Source organism: Thamnophis sirtalis, unplaced genomic scaffold, assembly GCF_051295495.1.
Source record: "Thamnophis sirtalis isolate CommonGarterSnake01/CBP01778 unplaced genomic scaffold, rThaSir2_p1.2 scaffold_3, whole genome shotgun sequence".
NCBI classification, from domain to species: Eukaryota; Metazoa; Chordata; class Lepidosauria; order Squamata; family Natricidae; genus Thamnophis; species Thamnophis sirtalis.
Window position 1 is genome coordinate 89,754,156 of NW_028261383.1, and position 12,841 is coordinate 89,766,996.

The 12,841-nt window shown below is 36.7% G+C and overlaps 1 protein-coding gene across 2 annotated transcripts in view; it reads left to right on the plus strand.

Moving 5' to 3' along the window:
• The window catches only part of FLT4 (fms related receptor tyrosine kinase 4), a 110,676-nt gene that overhangs the window by 64,576 nt on the left and 33,259 nt on the right, over nucleotides 1-12,841 (plus strand). For both annotated transcript variants that reach the window (XM_014053221.2, XM_014053222.2), the window contains exons 12-17: nucleotides 2,875-2,983; nucleotides 6,575-6,934; nucleotides 9,019-9,165; nucleotides 10,946-11,077; nucleotides 11,406-11,512; nucleotides 12,094-12,229. In XM_014053221.2, coding sequence (XP_013908696.2) covers nucleotides 2,875-2,983; nucleotides 6,575-6,934; nucleotides 9,019-9,165; nucleotides 10,946-11,077; nucleotides 11,406-11,512; nucleotides 12,094-12,229 — 991 coding nt within the window. The remainder of the gene's footprint in view (nucleotides 1-2,874; nucleotides 2,984-6,574; nucleotides 6,935-9,018; nucleotides 9,166-10,945; nucleotides 11,078-11,405; nucleotides 11,513-12,093; nucleotides 12,230-12,841) is intronic.

Genomic DNA, 12,841 nt, shown 5'->3' on the forward strand with positions numbered 1-12,841 from the left:
CATTCTTTCATAGCTGTTTCCTTACCTAAACAGAATGATCACAGGTGGAGGGAAAAACGGTAAGACCAGGATCAACTTTTGACTTCCTGCCAGCTTCCCCACTGACTTTACTTGTGGGGTGTTGACAGGGTTAGAAATCACAATCACCTGATCACAGCTGACCATGGTAGCACACCAGATCTGTAATGGTCACAGGTTTATCAATGCTTGAAGTTTGAAGTTCCTTCAGATTTCAATTCCACAGGAGTAATGAGCCTTTTTTGGATTTTGGAACACATTCTTTAAGTAAGTCCACTTAAGGTACCTTGCTTTAAAAATTGTTTCCCATAGGATGCATTCTTTTGCCTAATTGAAGTTTATAAACAGACAAACAAGAGAATTTTATTACTATGTAGATTTTCCAGTCTTATTGTTTTATTTTGAATTATATTACATTGCTAATACTGTAGTATACAGGAAGATATGTTTATTAGTGTGGTGTAATGAAAGGTATATTTCTTTGGAAGAATGGAAACAAAGAGAGTAAATTTCTGGCTTACAGGTTATCCTTCAAATAATTTTATTATATTGCTTTTATTCTGTTTTCAAGTGCTGTTAGCCCAGAGTAGTGCATTTTGTGATGGGATGCAACCATATAAATTTAACAAATAGATAATAATTAGTGGACTGTAGCAATAATAATCTCAATGTTTGCCCATTTTAAAAAAATGTGAGTTCCAAAACTATTTTCTTTTCCTATTATTCAAAAGTAATTCATTTTAATATGTTTTATTACTAATAAAAAATTAATAAATATAAGAAGTACTAAAATAAAAAAATGGGCATCTGTCCCTTTAAGACATTACCACTGTTGAATTAGACATGACTAGAATAGTAAAAAGTTTTCTCCATTAAAGTAATTTTTGTTTACACTTATCAATGTTTACCGAAGTAAATAAATTTTGATGCATTACAGAATTAATTAGGAAAGATTTATTGAGTATTTAAATTTTTTTGTATTAACTTTTCTGGAAAGATCAAAATATATTAAAATTTCATTCAGACTATACTGAATGAGCATATGAATCAGGCAGATATTTTACTTTATTGTATTGTTTATGAAAGTGTGTAATTATGTTTAATTGTTGAAGGGCTAATGAGAGGCTGACAAGAAGAAAGCAATTATTATACACTAAATAAATTTTAATTTCAATAAAATTTTCAATAAAACTATTTTCTTTCTGAAAACAATATTTTCCCCTCAACAGTTGTTCCAAGCAATGTCTCCTCTAGATGCTTTTTGGAACAAACTTTAGTAGGCTTAATAATTTCATGAATTTCCTGACCATTCTCTGGACTTTTTCATATCTGCACGATGCTAGGACTAAGTATGATGTTTCTCACTAGAGCCATCCTTTTGTTGTTTCTGGAAATGCTGAACAGGAATTTTGATTCACTAATTGCTATCTTCCAGTTGTTGACAGACATAATGAAAAAACAAACAAAGCTGAACTTAAAACTTTTCAAATTTCTTTAATAATATGAAGAAGTTAACAATAATATATGGCAATATGTGTGAAACACAGTTTTATCTCAGAAATACAGAATAATCTACAGCTATCCAGGTTATGCATCCATCATGAGCGTCCATTGTCTTATTAGCTAATTACAATTGTTTTGTTATTTAAACTCTGGCACCTATCTGCACTAGGGTATTGTTCAATGTGCCTATCCACCTGAATCTCCAATGGAGATTTATCCAATTTAATATTAATATAGTTGACTGTGTCAGAACTTACCATTTATTGATATGTCCTGAACCATTATATTTATAATTTAAATTAGCATTATGCCTATTGTATATTACATATTGAATCTGCCCACCACTCTATATATAATGCAGAAGTCAAGACCAGACATCACATGTTTTTCATCTGTTCTTTCGCCTGCTGTGATGAAGGTGTTTGATCTGTAATCTTTCCTTAAGAAGAAAAGACTGAATTTTCTGATGTCGCTCCCTCTTAAATCTTCTTCTGTAAATAGAAAAAAATTCATGAATGGATTTTGTTGTTTCATTGAGGAAGGTATCTCAGTGCAACAGTAGCATCTTAGCAGCAGCAGATTGATGGAGAATATTCATACTGAGCACACATCCAATGAAACTGAATGCAAAGATAAAAGAAACAGCCCATAGTTTGGACAAGCGGCCATGAACATTACATGATTTTATTGCGCAACTTTCCACAGGGAAGAAGAGCTACTGGGATAGTAATATTCTTTGAAAATGTGTAGGGTTGGGTGAAAGTCCTATATCTTTCCAAGTTAAAAACTTGGAGTTACAATACAGTTTGATCTAGTGGTTAAGGTATCAGGCTGAAAAGTGGGAGATGGTGAGTTCTAGAATCTAGCCCTTCCTTAAGTCATGATCGCCAGCTGGGTGTCTTTGGGCCAGTCATTCTCTCTCAGCCCAATTCACTTCACAGTTGTTGTTGTTGTGAGGAAAACTGGAGAAGGAAGGTGTTATTAGGTATGGATGCCCTGTTGAGTTCTTTATAAATTCCTGGCCTTCAGGAAGAACCTTTAGACATGGTTTCTGCTAGTTAACCTGGGGCTCCAATAGGGGTATAATAGGTTGAGGATGGCTGATGAGATAGAGAGATCTATACCCCATGTTGGCCATCCTCTTGGTGTTTTAGCCTTTATTGATCTTTCTTAATTTTAATTGTTTTGTTTTCTTTCTTATCTTTTTATTATACTATAAGCATAATAGAATCACTACAAGAGATGGGTGGTATATAAATGTAATAATACATAAAATAATAAAATAAAAACAATAATAAAGGCAGGATAAAAAAATGTTTTAATCTGTTCATGTTGTTATTCTTTTTTCCTCAGACCATCAGCAACCTAATCATCCAAGAAGCCAATGTTTCTGTCATGTATAAGTGTGTAGCCTCCAACAAAGTAGGTCGTGATGAACGGTTGATTTACTTTTATGTAACAAGTGAGTATCTTAAAAACAGAATTCACTTAAACAACCTGTTATATAACATTTTAAGGCTTTTAAGGACTCCTTAATCTCTTTGAAACCTTTGAATCAATGGTGGGATTCAAATTTTTTACTACCAGTTCTGTAAGCGTGGCTTGATGGGCATGGCAGGGGAAGGATACTGTAAAACCTCCATTCCCTCTCCACTCCAGGGAAAAGTTACTGCAAAATCCCCATTTCGCCCTGATCAGCTGGGACTCGGGAGGCAACAAATAGATGGGGGCGGGGCCAGTCAGAGGTGGTATTTGCCGGTTCTCCAAACTACTCAAACTTTCCGCTACCGGTTCTCCAGAACTGGTCAGAACCTGCTGAATACCATCTCTGCACTGAATGGAAATTGTTTATCAAAGTATGTTTGGTATTGTGTCTTCGTAATTAATCAATACAGAGCGCTAAAACATATATTTAATATTTGCTAGTCCAAATCATTATCAAAATCAAAATTTGTTGAAATTTTTATTTTAAAACTAAAAATCTATATATTTGAGTTTGCACTTGTTTGAGTTTTTTTAAAGTGCTTTATCTGAACAAAAATATGACAAAATATTTAAGCCATTATATGTTGAAAGTCATGTGAGGTGGAGAAGCAAATCAAGAGATGTTTTAGAGCAAAGAAAGAGAAGATTTGCCCTCCTATCAACACATATACACTTTCAGGTTATCTATCTTAAAAAGCTGGCATTGCCCATTCCCAAGTGTTTTTGGTACAGTAGCACCACCTAGTGCCCTGCCATTGAACAGAATCTGCATATTTCCAATTTTAGAACCTGAGCTTTTGAATTCTGCTCACTGAATCCACAGGACATCCAGAAAACATATTTGCTTATGAGTGGAATAAATGTAAAACAGACAGACAGATAGCAGTTTGCACAACCATTAAGCTAAGCTAAAATGTGATTTAATGGTTTCTGTTTTAGACTACAGTTTAGCCATTGTATTAACACAGCAGGTAATCATGTTAAGCCATAACTGAAATTTGGACATGGAGTGTTACGTGAATATAATCACTGTGTTTTGATAATTAGGATTTGAGATAAGCATGTTATATGAATGAAGGAGATAGTAGGGCTTGATTTTAATCTGAACTATTTATCTGTACTATAATGCCTGTAAATTGATTTCCCTTTAGTAACACAGAATTCAACATGTGAAGATGTAGCTATATATAATCATAGTAATTCTTTTATCATTGCCTGGATTAGAGTTGTTTATGGATCATTTATTTCAAATCTGTCTTTCTGACAGATGAAAATGAATGTGTGTGTGTGTGTGTGTGTGTGTATTTATGTATGTATGTATGTATGTATGTATATATATCTCATAGATTTGGCTGTGGGTCTGTTGTTGTTTTGTGTTGTAACGACCTGGGTGGTGGGTGGGGGTTCGTTTGTTTACCAGGGCTGGTTTCCAGATGTCTGGTAGGCAGGAGGTATCGTCACGTTTATTCATGTTGTGGGGGTGTTTCTCTATTTCGATCGCTTCCATAATTATTCTTTTGTTGAAATGTTCAGTTTTGGAGATTAACCTGGTTCCTTCAAAATTAATTTCATGTCCTGTAGCTTTAAGGTGCTGGAAAAGGGAGGAAGTTTTTTCTTTTTTTCTGACTGCGTTCTTGTCTTCTGTGATGCATGCATTTATTCTCTGTTCGTTCTGATCTCCTAATCTACAAAAAATCCAATGGCTCCCTAGGACACACCATCTACCGGAAAAAACCACACACCAACCACTACTTAAACGGACAATCCCATTACCACCCTGCACAGATCAATTCTGTAGCCAAAACCCTCATCTCCAGAACCAAACGGCTAGCCAACAAAGACCAAAGAGCCAAGGTGGCGCAGTGGTTAAAAGCAGCACTGCAGGCTACTGCTAGATCAGCAGGTCAGCGGTTCAAATCTCACCGGCTCAGGGTTGACTCAGCCTTCCATCCTTCCGAGGTGGGTAAAATGAGGACCCAGATTGTTGGGGGCAATATGCTGACTCTCTGTAAACCGCTTAGAGAGGCCTGAAAGGCCTATGAAGCGGTATATAAGTCTACTGCTATTGCTACCACCTGAAAACTGAATTACACACTCTCACAAATGTATTAATCTCCACCGGATTCCAAAGAAAAACAATTACCAACCTAATCCAAAGGGAGACTCCCACCAAAAACCGAGACACAGAACAGGACAATGGAATCGCCCTCCTCCCTTACATCAAAGGCACCACAGATAAAATCAGCAAAATTCTCCACAAACACAATATCAAGACAGCCTTCAACACTGACCAAAAAATAGCCAACATCTTAAGAAACCCCAAAGACATAATCCAGCTAGAAAACCAAGTCATGTCTACGAAACACTATGCAAAATCTGCCCTGCAACATACATAGGACAAATGAACAGGAGAATTAATGCATGCATCACAGAACACAAGAACACAGTCAGAAAAAAAGAAAAAACTTCCTCCCTTTTCCAGCACCTTAAAGCTACAGGACTTGAAATTAATTTTGAAGGAACCAGGTTAATCTCCAAAACTGAACACTTCAACAAGAGAATAATTATGGAAGTTATTGAAATAGAGAAACACCCCCACAACATGAATAAACGTGACGATACCTCCTGCCTACCAGACATCTGGAAACCAGCCCTGTAAACAAACGAGCCCCACCTACCACCCAGGCCATTACAACACAAAACAACAACAGATACACAGTCAGCACCAATTAGCACCAATTTACCAATCATGATACAGCCACACATCCAATCAATCCACTTACTGAAACAACGCCAGCACGCCACACACCCCCACCAATATTTATAGAAAGACGACAGCTCTGGCCACGCTTTAAGCCAAAAACACCAGTCTGAAGATGGCGAGTGAGACCTCACTGAAACGTTTCCTAGACAATCTCAATCTTACATGGGAAAAGACCCGAATACAACAAGACCATGGAGTTTTGTGAGTTTGGCTGTTTGCTTGTAAACATCTAATTATCTGACAAAAATCATCAGTGCTAATGAGTGTGGGGTTTGTTCCCTAATACCCAGATAAAGTGGAATTAATACCATACAAACAATTAAATAGACAATAGCCTAATAATCAAGGGGGGAAAAAACACCTCCAGTAGGACAGGCAGAGCAATCTACTGTATAGAAACAAGAAGCAAACCCTACACTTACTAGCATTAATGATATTACTTGCTTGAATAATGAAATGTCCAAGCAAACAACCAAGTTCACAGAGCACCAAGGACTCCACAATTCATTCCCTCCCTCGCGCCCCCCCCCCTGTGTGTGTATGTGTGTGTGTGTACAAAGCAAAGCCACAGTGCAACCAGAATATTTGAGGCCCAAATTTCAGAGATCTTTGGTTGGTCGTGTGTTAAAATAAATGTGTAAAATGCTAAATGATTTGCTACAATTCATTGAAAACACGTAACCCAAAGTAAATAAGGGCAGTAGTGTTGTATAAGCAGAATTGGAAACAGGCATTTTAGCATCTGTAAAGCCACATCTGTTTTAATGATTGAATATTTGTTTTCTTTCCTTGCTTTCTTGGCAGCCATACCAAATGGATTTGAAATTGAGTCTGAGCCTTCTGAGGAGCCCATTGAGGGACAAGACCTGAGACTAAGTTGCAATGCTGATAACTATACCTATGAAAACCTGCAGTGGTACCGGCTCAATCTCTCAAGATTAAATTATGAAGAGGGCAACCCTCTAGTCCTGGATTGCAAGAATGTCCACCATTATGCAATGAAGCTGCAGGGCGAATTGAATTTCAAACCTAACTCCAATTATGCTGCTTTGACACTCACCATCCCAAGTATCTCTCTAGAAGATGAAGGAGACTATGTATGTGAAGTGCAAAATAGAGAAAACAACGAAAAACACTGCCACAAAAGATATATCTCTGTACATGGTAAGGACCACTGAGGAAGTCAATTTGATAGTGGAAAACCTTGTTGTGCTGAAAGATGCACTGAAATGTGCATGTTTGGCTGATGCAAAACAAGGGTAACACTGTAAATAATTCTAATCAATCAGATTTATTCTGAATTGAAATGACCAGAAGTTAATCTTTGAGTTATAGATCTTTCTTGCCACATACTTCTTTATGGAACATAGATGATTTTTGGAGACTTAAGGCAGATGGAGTAGGTTTTCTTTGATGGAAATAATCTGAGTCCTCATAGCAGTAGATATGCTGAGGAAAAAAGTAATGGCTGAAATGACAAATAAAACATTGTCCAAGTACAGAATATGTCTCCTTCCTTATTTCAAAGCAGTTCTGGTGCTTTTGTGAGTTGATGTGATCTTAAATGTCCAGAATTCTACCATTTCCCAAAATGCACTGGCAGTCATTTGGATTCAGATTATTCTGAGGAGACTTGCTTGGTAACAGATTTATTAAATTTCTTATTCAAATCTTATTTCATAAGAAGAAATGCCACCCATGCCCTTATGTTTTTATGTAGAATTGTGAACAGATATTTATTTTCCTTTAATACTAGCGCAATGCTAACATGTTTACCTGCTTAGTTAAAGCACAATAACTTCATTGATAATGTTAGTGATAAGCCAGAGTTTTGCTTCACAAAAACATAATTCGAACTTGCTTAACAATCCTAAAGGGAAAAAAACCTGGTGAAAATATACAATTAGAAAACATACATTTAGAAAATATACATTTAGAAAATGTGAGTCAACAGTTATATTAAGAAATCACCAACCTTGAAAGTGGTGCAATATTTGCCATGTTTATAAAGAAAGCTAATGTTGTATTGTCATTAAATTGATGCTATTCATGTGTGTGAGAGAAGTATGTAGCATGTATTTCAACATTTGTATTTATAGCATGTGTACATGCTACAGGTTATCTATAGGGCAGTAATTGCAGGGGGGGGAGAAATTGCCATTTTATGTTGATTTTCTTTAAAGCTGGGTAATAGATAATTAGGTGTGCAGTAGAATCCAATGAGTTTTTAATTTTCCTCTATCCATTCATGTTGCTCTTTTAGCTTACTTCAACTGAGCAAGAATGCAGTTTTAGAAACGATATTGTATCATGTTTAATATTAAGGAGTTGGGTAGATGCGCAATGAAAAAAGAGCAACCATAGATTTCCTGCCTGCAAATTTGGAAAAAAAAGGACATAAGGGAAAATATTGTAAAACAGGTTCTGTTTCTTGCCACTTGCATTGGTAACAGTTATAATGCTACTATTAATTAATACCTTGTTTCCCTGAAAATAAGACCTCCCTGGATAATAAGCCCAATCAGGCTTTTGTGTGCATGTGCTCAAAATAAGCCCTCCCCTGAAAATAAGCCCTCCCAGAAAATATTGCAAGACATCAGCAGCCATGAGGTGACTACGCTCACCACTTCCTGCATCTCAAAAATAATAAGACCGCCCCGAAAATAAGGCCAAGCGCTTATTTCGGGGGTAAAAGAAAATAAGACCCTGTCTTATTTTTGGGGAAACACGGTAGATTGAAACAGAATGGGCCCAGAAACTACAGGCACCCCCCAAAAAAATAACAGAAGTGTTTGGAGAGGAAAAATTACATATTGAGATTGAAACAGTGCTGGGGGAATGATGCATGGATAATTAGAATCAGATATTCCAGTTTTAGGAAAAAAATACTATACAGATTATTAGAAGAATCCAACCTGTTATGCTGTTCAAGAAGATTATATTTCCACTGGTTTTCAAAGCAAATTAAGATCTTGATCACCTGAAAATTACTTTAATTGGCCTCATTTTATCACATAGTATACTAGAAATGACACAAGAGCAATGGATCAAGCACAATCTTTCTTATAGATTAACAGCAATCTTTCCTTTGATTTGCCATGGCCAAGTTTCATTTTTTTCCTACTTTTTAAGCTATTTGTTACATGCTGTCTTCAAGGAACTGTTCAGCTCCCACTGTACAGAGTACTTGTTCTTTATTCTCACATTTCTTGCATTTTATCTCTGTTCTTTTAATATCATTGCTTCAGCTTTAGAGATGCCCAGGTTGAAACAAAACCTGTCAAACATCCTGGTGAACGTGAGTGATTCTATAGAAATGCGCTGCAAGGTGGACGGTGTGCAGATTCCAAACATCAACTGGTATAAAGATGAAAAGCTGGTTGAAAAAGTCTCAGGTATAGCTGGTTGGTTTTATGGGTTTAAGGAATGGAACATGTGTGGATAGAACACTTGCACAGCTATGACTAGAATTGCAGAAACTTGAAAGTTTCAAACCATTCAAGGTGGGTGGGTGGTGGATGGATGAATGGATGGGTGGAAGGAAGGAAGGAAGGAAGGAAGGATGGATGAACGAACGGACAGACACCTGGTGCTGCAGTGTATCCTCAAAATAGTTCACATATACCTATAGGTTTATAGAACAATTTATAAGAAAAAAATATCTTTAATTAGTACACAGAGTCTGAAAATATAGGAAACAATTATAAATTATTATGAAGTGTGTGTGTATACCTCCAAGCAACAAACAGGCAACTCAGAAAGTATTTATTTGGTTTCTTTGAACCTTCCCTTTCCTACAAACACATTAATGTCCATGCTTGAAATATGGGAAGCAATCCAAATAAACTATTTGCATGCATAAAGGCAGTATTCACCAACCTGGTGCTTTCAAGGTACATGGTCTAAATTAAATTCTTAAGCAAAACAGAAAATAGATTTGCACCAAGTTTGAAAAAGAGCTCCTCTTTTGGATGCAAAATCCAGATTCCATTTATTCTTGCTTTGGCAGCTTCTTCAGCTTGTTTTGAGAGTTGACTCTCACGTTACGAATGTAATTTATTACATGTATATTACTATTTCTTTGAAAAAGCATGTTATCTTCTATGTGTATTGTTTCCTGACTACATCCAACTGGATAGATACTAGTGTTTTATAGATATTACTTTAGTATGGGAACATATGGTTTTAAAACTGTCCAAGTGCTAATTATAAGGATAATACTATTGCTACTATTACTACGGTATTACTACTAATGATAATAAGGTTTTATCTCAGTTACTCATGTTGTGGTTACATCCCAAATAGACAATTGCAATGTTTCCCAAACCTAGGTAAAAGTCAGGTAATGACACAAAAACTTATTATCTAATCACAACAGATTGGAAATTTAAATTGACTTAAAATATTTTACTTGCATTGGGTAAAAAGAACTTTTACCCAAGCAGTTTTGGATAATGGAGGAAAACATTTTTGGAGGCACTGTACTATTTTAATGTCCATGGGGCTGCCCTTGAAGAATATCTGGAGCCTGAAAGCTTCAATTGGTACAAAATGTGGCATTGCAGACAGTTTTGTGTGCTTCCAGCATTGCATATGTTACACCTCTGCTCCAGAGATGCATTGGTTGCCAATCTAGTTAAGGTTCAGTTCAAGATGCTGGTTTTGACCTTTAAAGACCTTCATGGCATGGGACCAAGTCATATCAGGGACCCACTCTCCTAGGGGTACATTTACCCATCCCATCAGATTAAGCTGGAGGGCTTTCTGACAGGACACAGGAGGCAAGCAGCTGCCCTGTGGAACATTATCTCACCCCCTCAAATGAGATTGGCCTCAACTCTACTGACTTTTCATAAATTAACCTTAATTTGGTCTTAGGGAGTCCATGAAATGACTGTGTTGCAGGTAGGACCTCCCGTGGTTTTACTTATACTTATGTTTCAATTGTTCAGTTTTTATTGTACGCCATCCAAAGTCATATTCATGAGACTGGCAGGTATATAAACTTGATAAATAAATAAATAAACAAAGAAACAAATAATGGTCCAACAATGGCTATTGGGGCTTAGAATCAGCTGCTTGAAATAGTATATAAATTCAGGAATGGAGGTAAAAAAGGACTGTTGTAGGTTTATTATTCATAACTGAATATCTTTCTTTTCCTCCATGTTTCAGGGATTGACTTAGCAGATTCCAATCAGAGGCTCAGTATCCAAAGGGTGAGAGAAGAAGATGCTGGTCTTTACCTTTGTAGTGTCTGCAATGCCAAAGGTTGTGTGAATTCCTCTGCCAGTGTTTCTGTAGAAGGTACTATTACTAATTTCAGTCATCTGATTTTATAGAGAGAGTGGTGTATTTGGAAATAAAGCAGCAGCAGGAGAAAGGTAAACAATTTGGAAGGAAGGAAGGCCTTTTGCCATACTGGGGCAGTAAAACGAATTTCATTCTCCATCCTTTATATTCTAAAAAGTTAGTCCTAACTAGCCCTATCAAAAGAAAATACAGAAAATTCTCAATAATTCCTCCTTGGCTTTTTCTGTGAATTGGTTCTCTCTCTGTGTGTATACTTGATTAGTTATATGCCTGTTTATAACCGTTCTTCTATTTCTTTGTTCATGTTCTTCCCCACCTATAGGCTCAGATGACAGGACCAATGTGGAAATCGTAATCTTAATCGGAACTGGGGTTATTGCCATCTTCTTCTGGATTCTCTTGATCCTCATCTTCTGTAATATCAAGAGAGTAAGGCTTCTTTTCCATCCTCCATCTAACAAGTTTGATTCGGTGTAGTAGCAAACAGAATCACAAACAGCTCCATCCTTCAAATCAGATGAATATTTTACTATTCTTAAATGGGAAATGTAAGCAGAAAAGGCATCTTGTTGGGGAAGATAACATAGGATAGCCATTTCTGAAGTCCCATTCCAGTACTGTCATGCTTTTATTCAGGCAAAAATTATCTGCTTTTTATCAGGAAAAAAAAATGGCTGGCAGCCATGATTAAATAATGTTGGCCTTGCTGTTGAAAAGAATCAAAGAACCAAATACAGATCCCTACTTTTTTATTTGCCCATGCTGTTCGTTTTATTATAAATAAAGTGTAGCACAGTTAATAGGGAGAAAAAGTTTCTCACAATGAATCAGTTTCTAGCAGATGTTATTTAGAGCCACTGGGTGTCAGAACCATTTTTTTTTTTTTTTTTTTGCTAAGACAAGCAGAGCCAGTGTCAAGGATCAGGATTCGAAGAAAACTAAATAATGTCACAGGCCCTATGCAAAATGACCACAATCTAGTCTTGCACAATCTTTCTCTTGTGTTGCAGCCTGCTCATGCTGATATCAAGACGGGCTACCTTTCCATTATCATGAATCCAAATGAAGTCCCTTTGGAAGAACAATGTGAATACCTGACCTATGATTCCAACAAATGGGAATTTCCTCGGGAGAGACTTCGATTAGGTACACAAAAACATTGGGTTTGCTGGTGAGAGAGGAATAGTTGTAAACACTTTCTAGCAATCATGGGGATACCGATTGCTGATAAGAGCGTGTACCGCAAGTTGATTGTATTGTAACAGCAACTCATAGGATCTACAGTTCTGTATGCATACAGGGTGGATCTATTCAAAGGGTGGTTTTTTGTGTGTGTGTGTATCTGTGTGTGTCTGTGTGTGTATGTGGTATGCATACAGCCAGGGTGGATCTACTCAAAGGTATATACAGCAGTTATTGAAGTGCCACCTTTTCCAGTCTAATCCCTCACTTTTCTTGTATTTTCTTTTCAAAAACAAGACATGACATCCCGCTTCAGCTAGCAAGTTCCTTCCTTTGCTTTGTTGACACTGCCTCTTTCTCACTTCCTCTCCTTACCCTTACTGTGAAAAGGCACCACCACCTGTAGATGGTGAAAATGCCATTATTTCCTCTTCCTTTTCATACCTTTATTTCTTTGTTGCCTCGATTTCCTGTTTTGTTTGAGTCTCATTCAAGTCATTGTGAATAGTTATATAAATTCCTCCAATTGCACTCTGGATTTTTTTAAAGCCCGCTTTGCACCTTCCTTTTACTTTT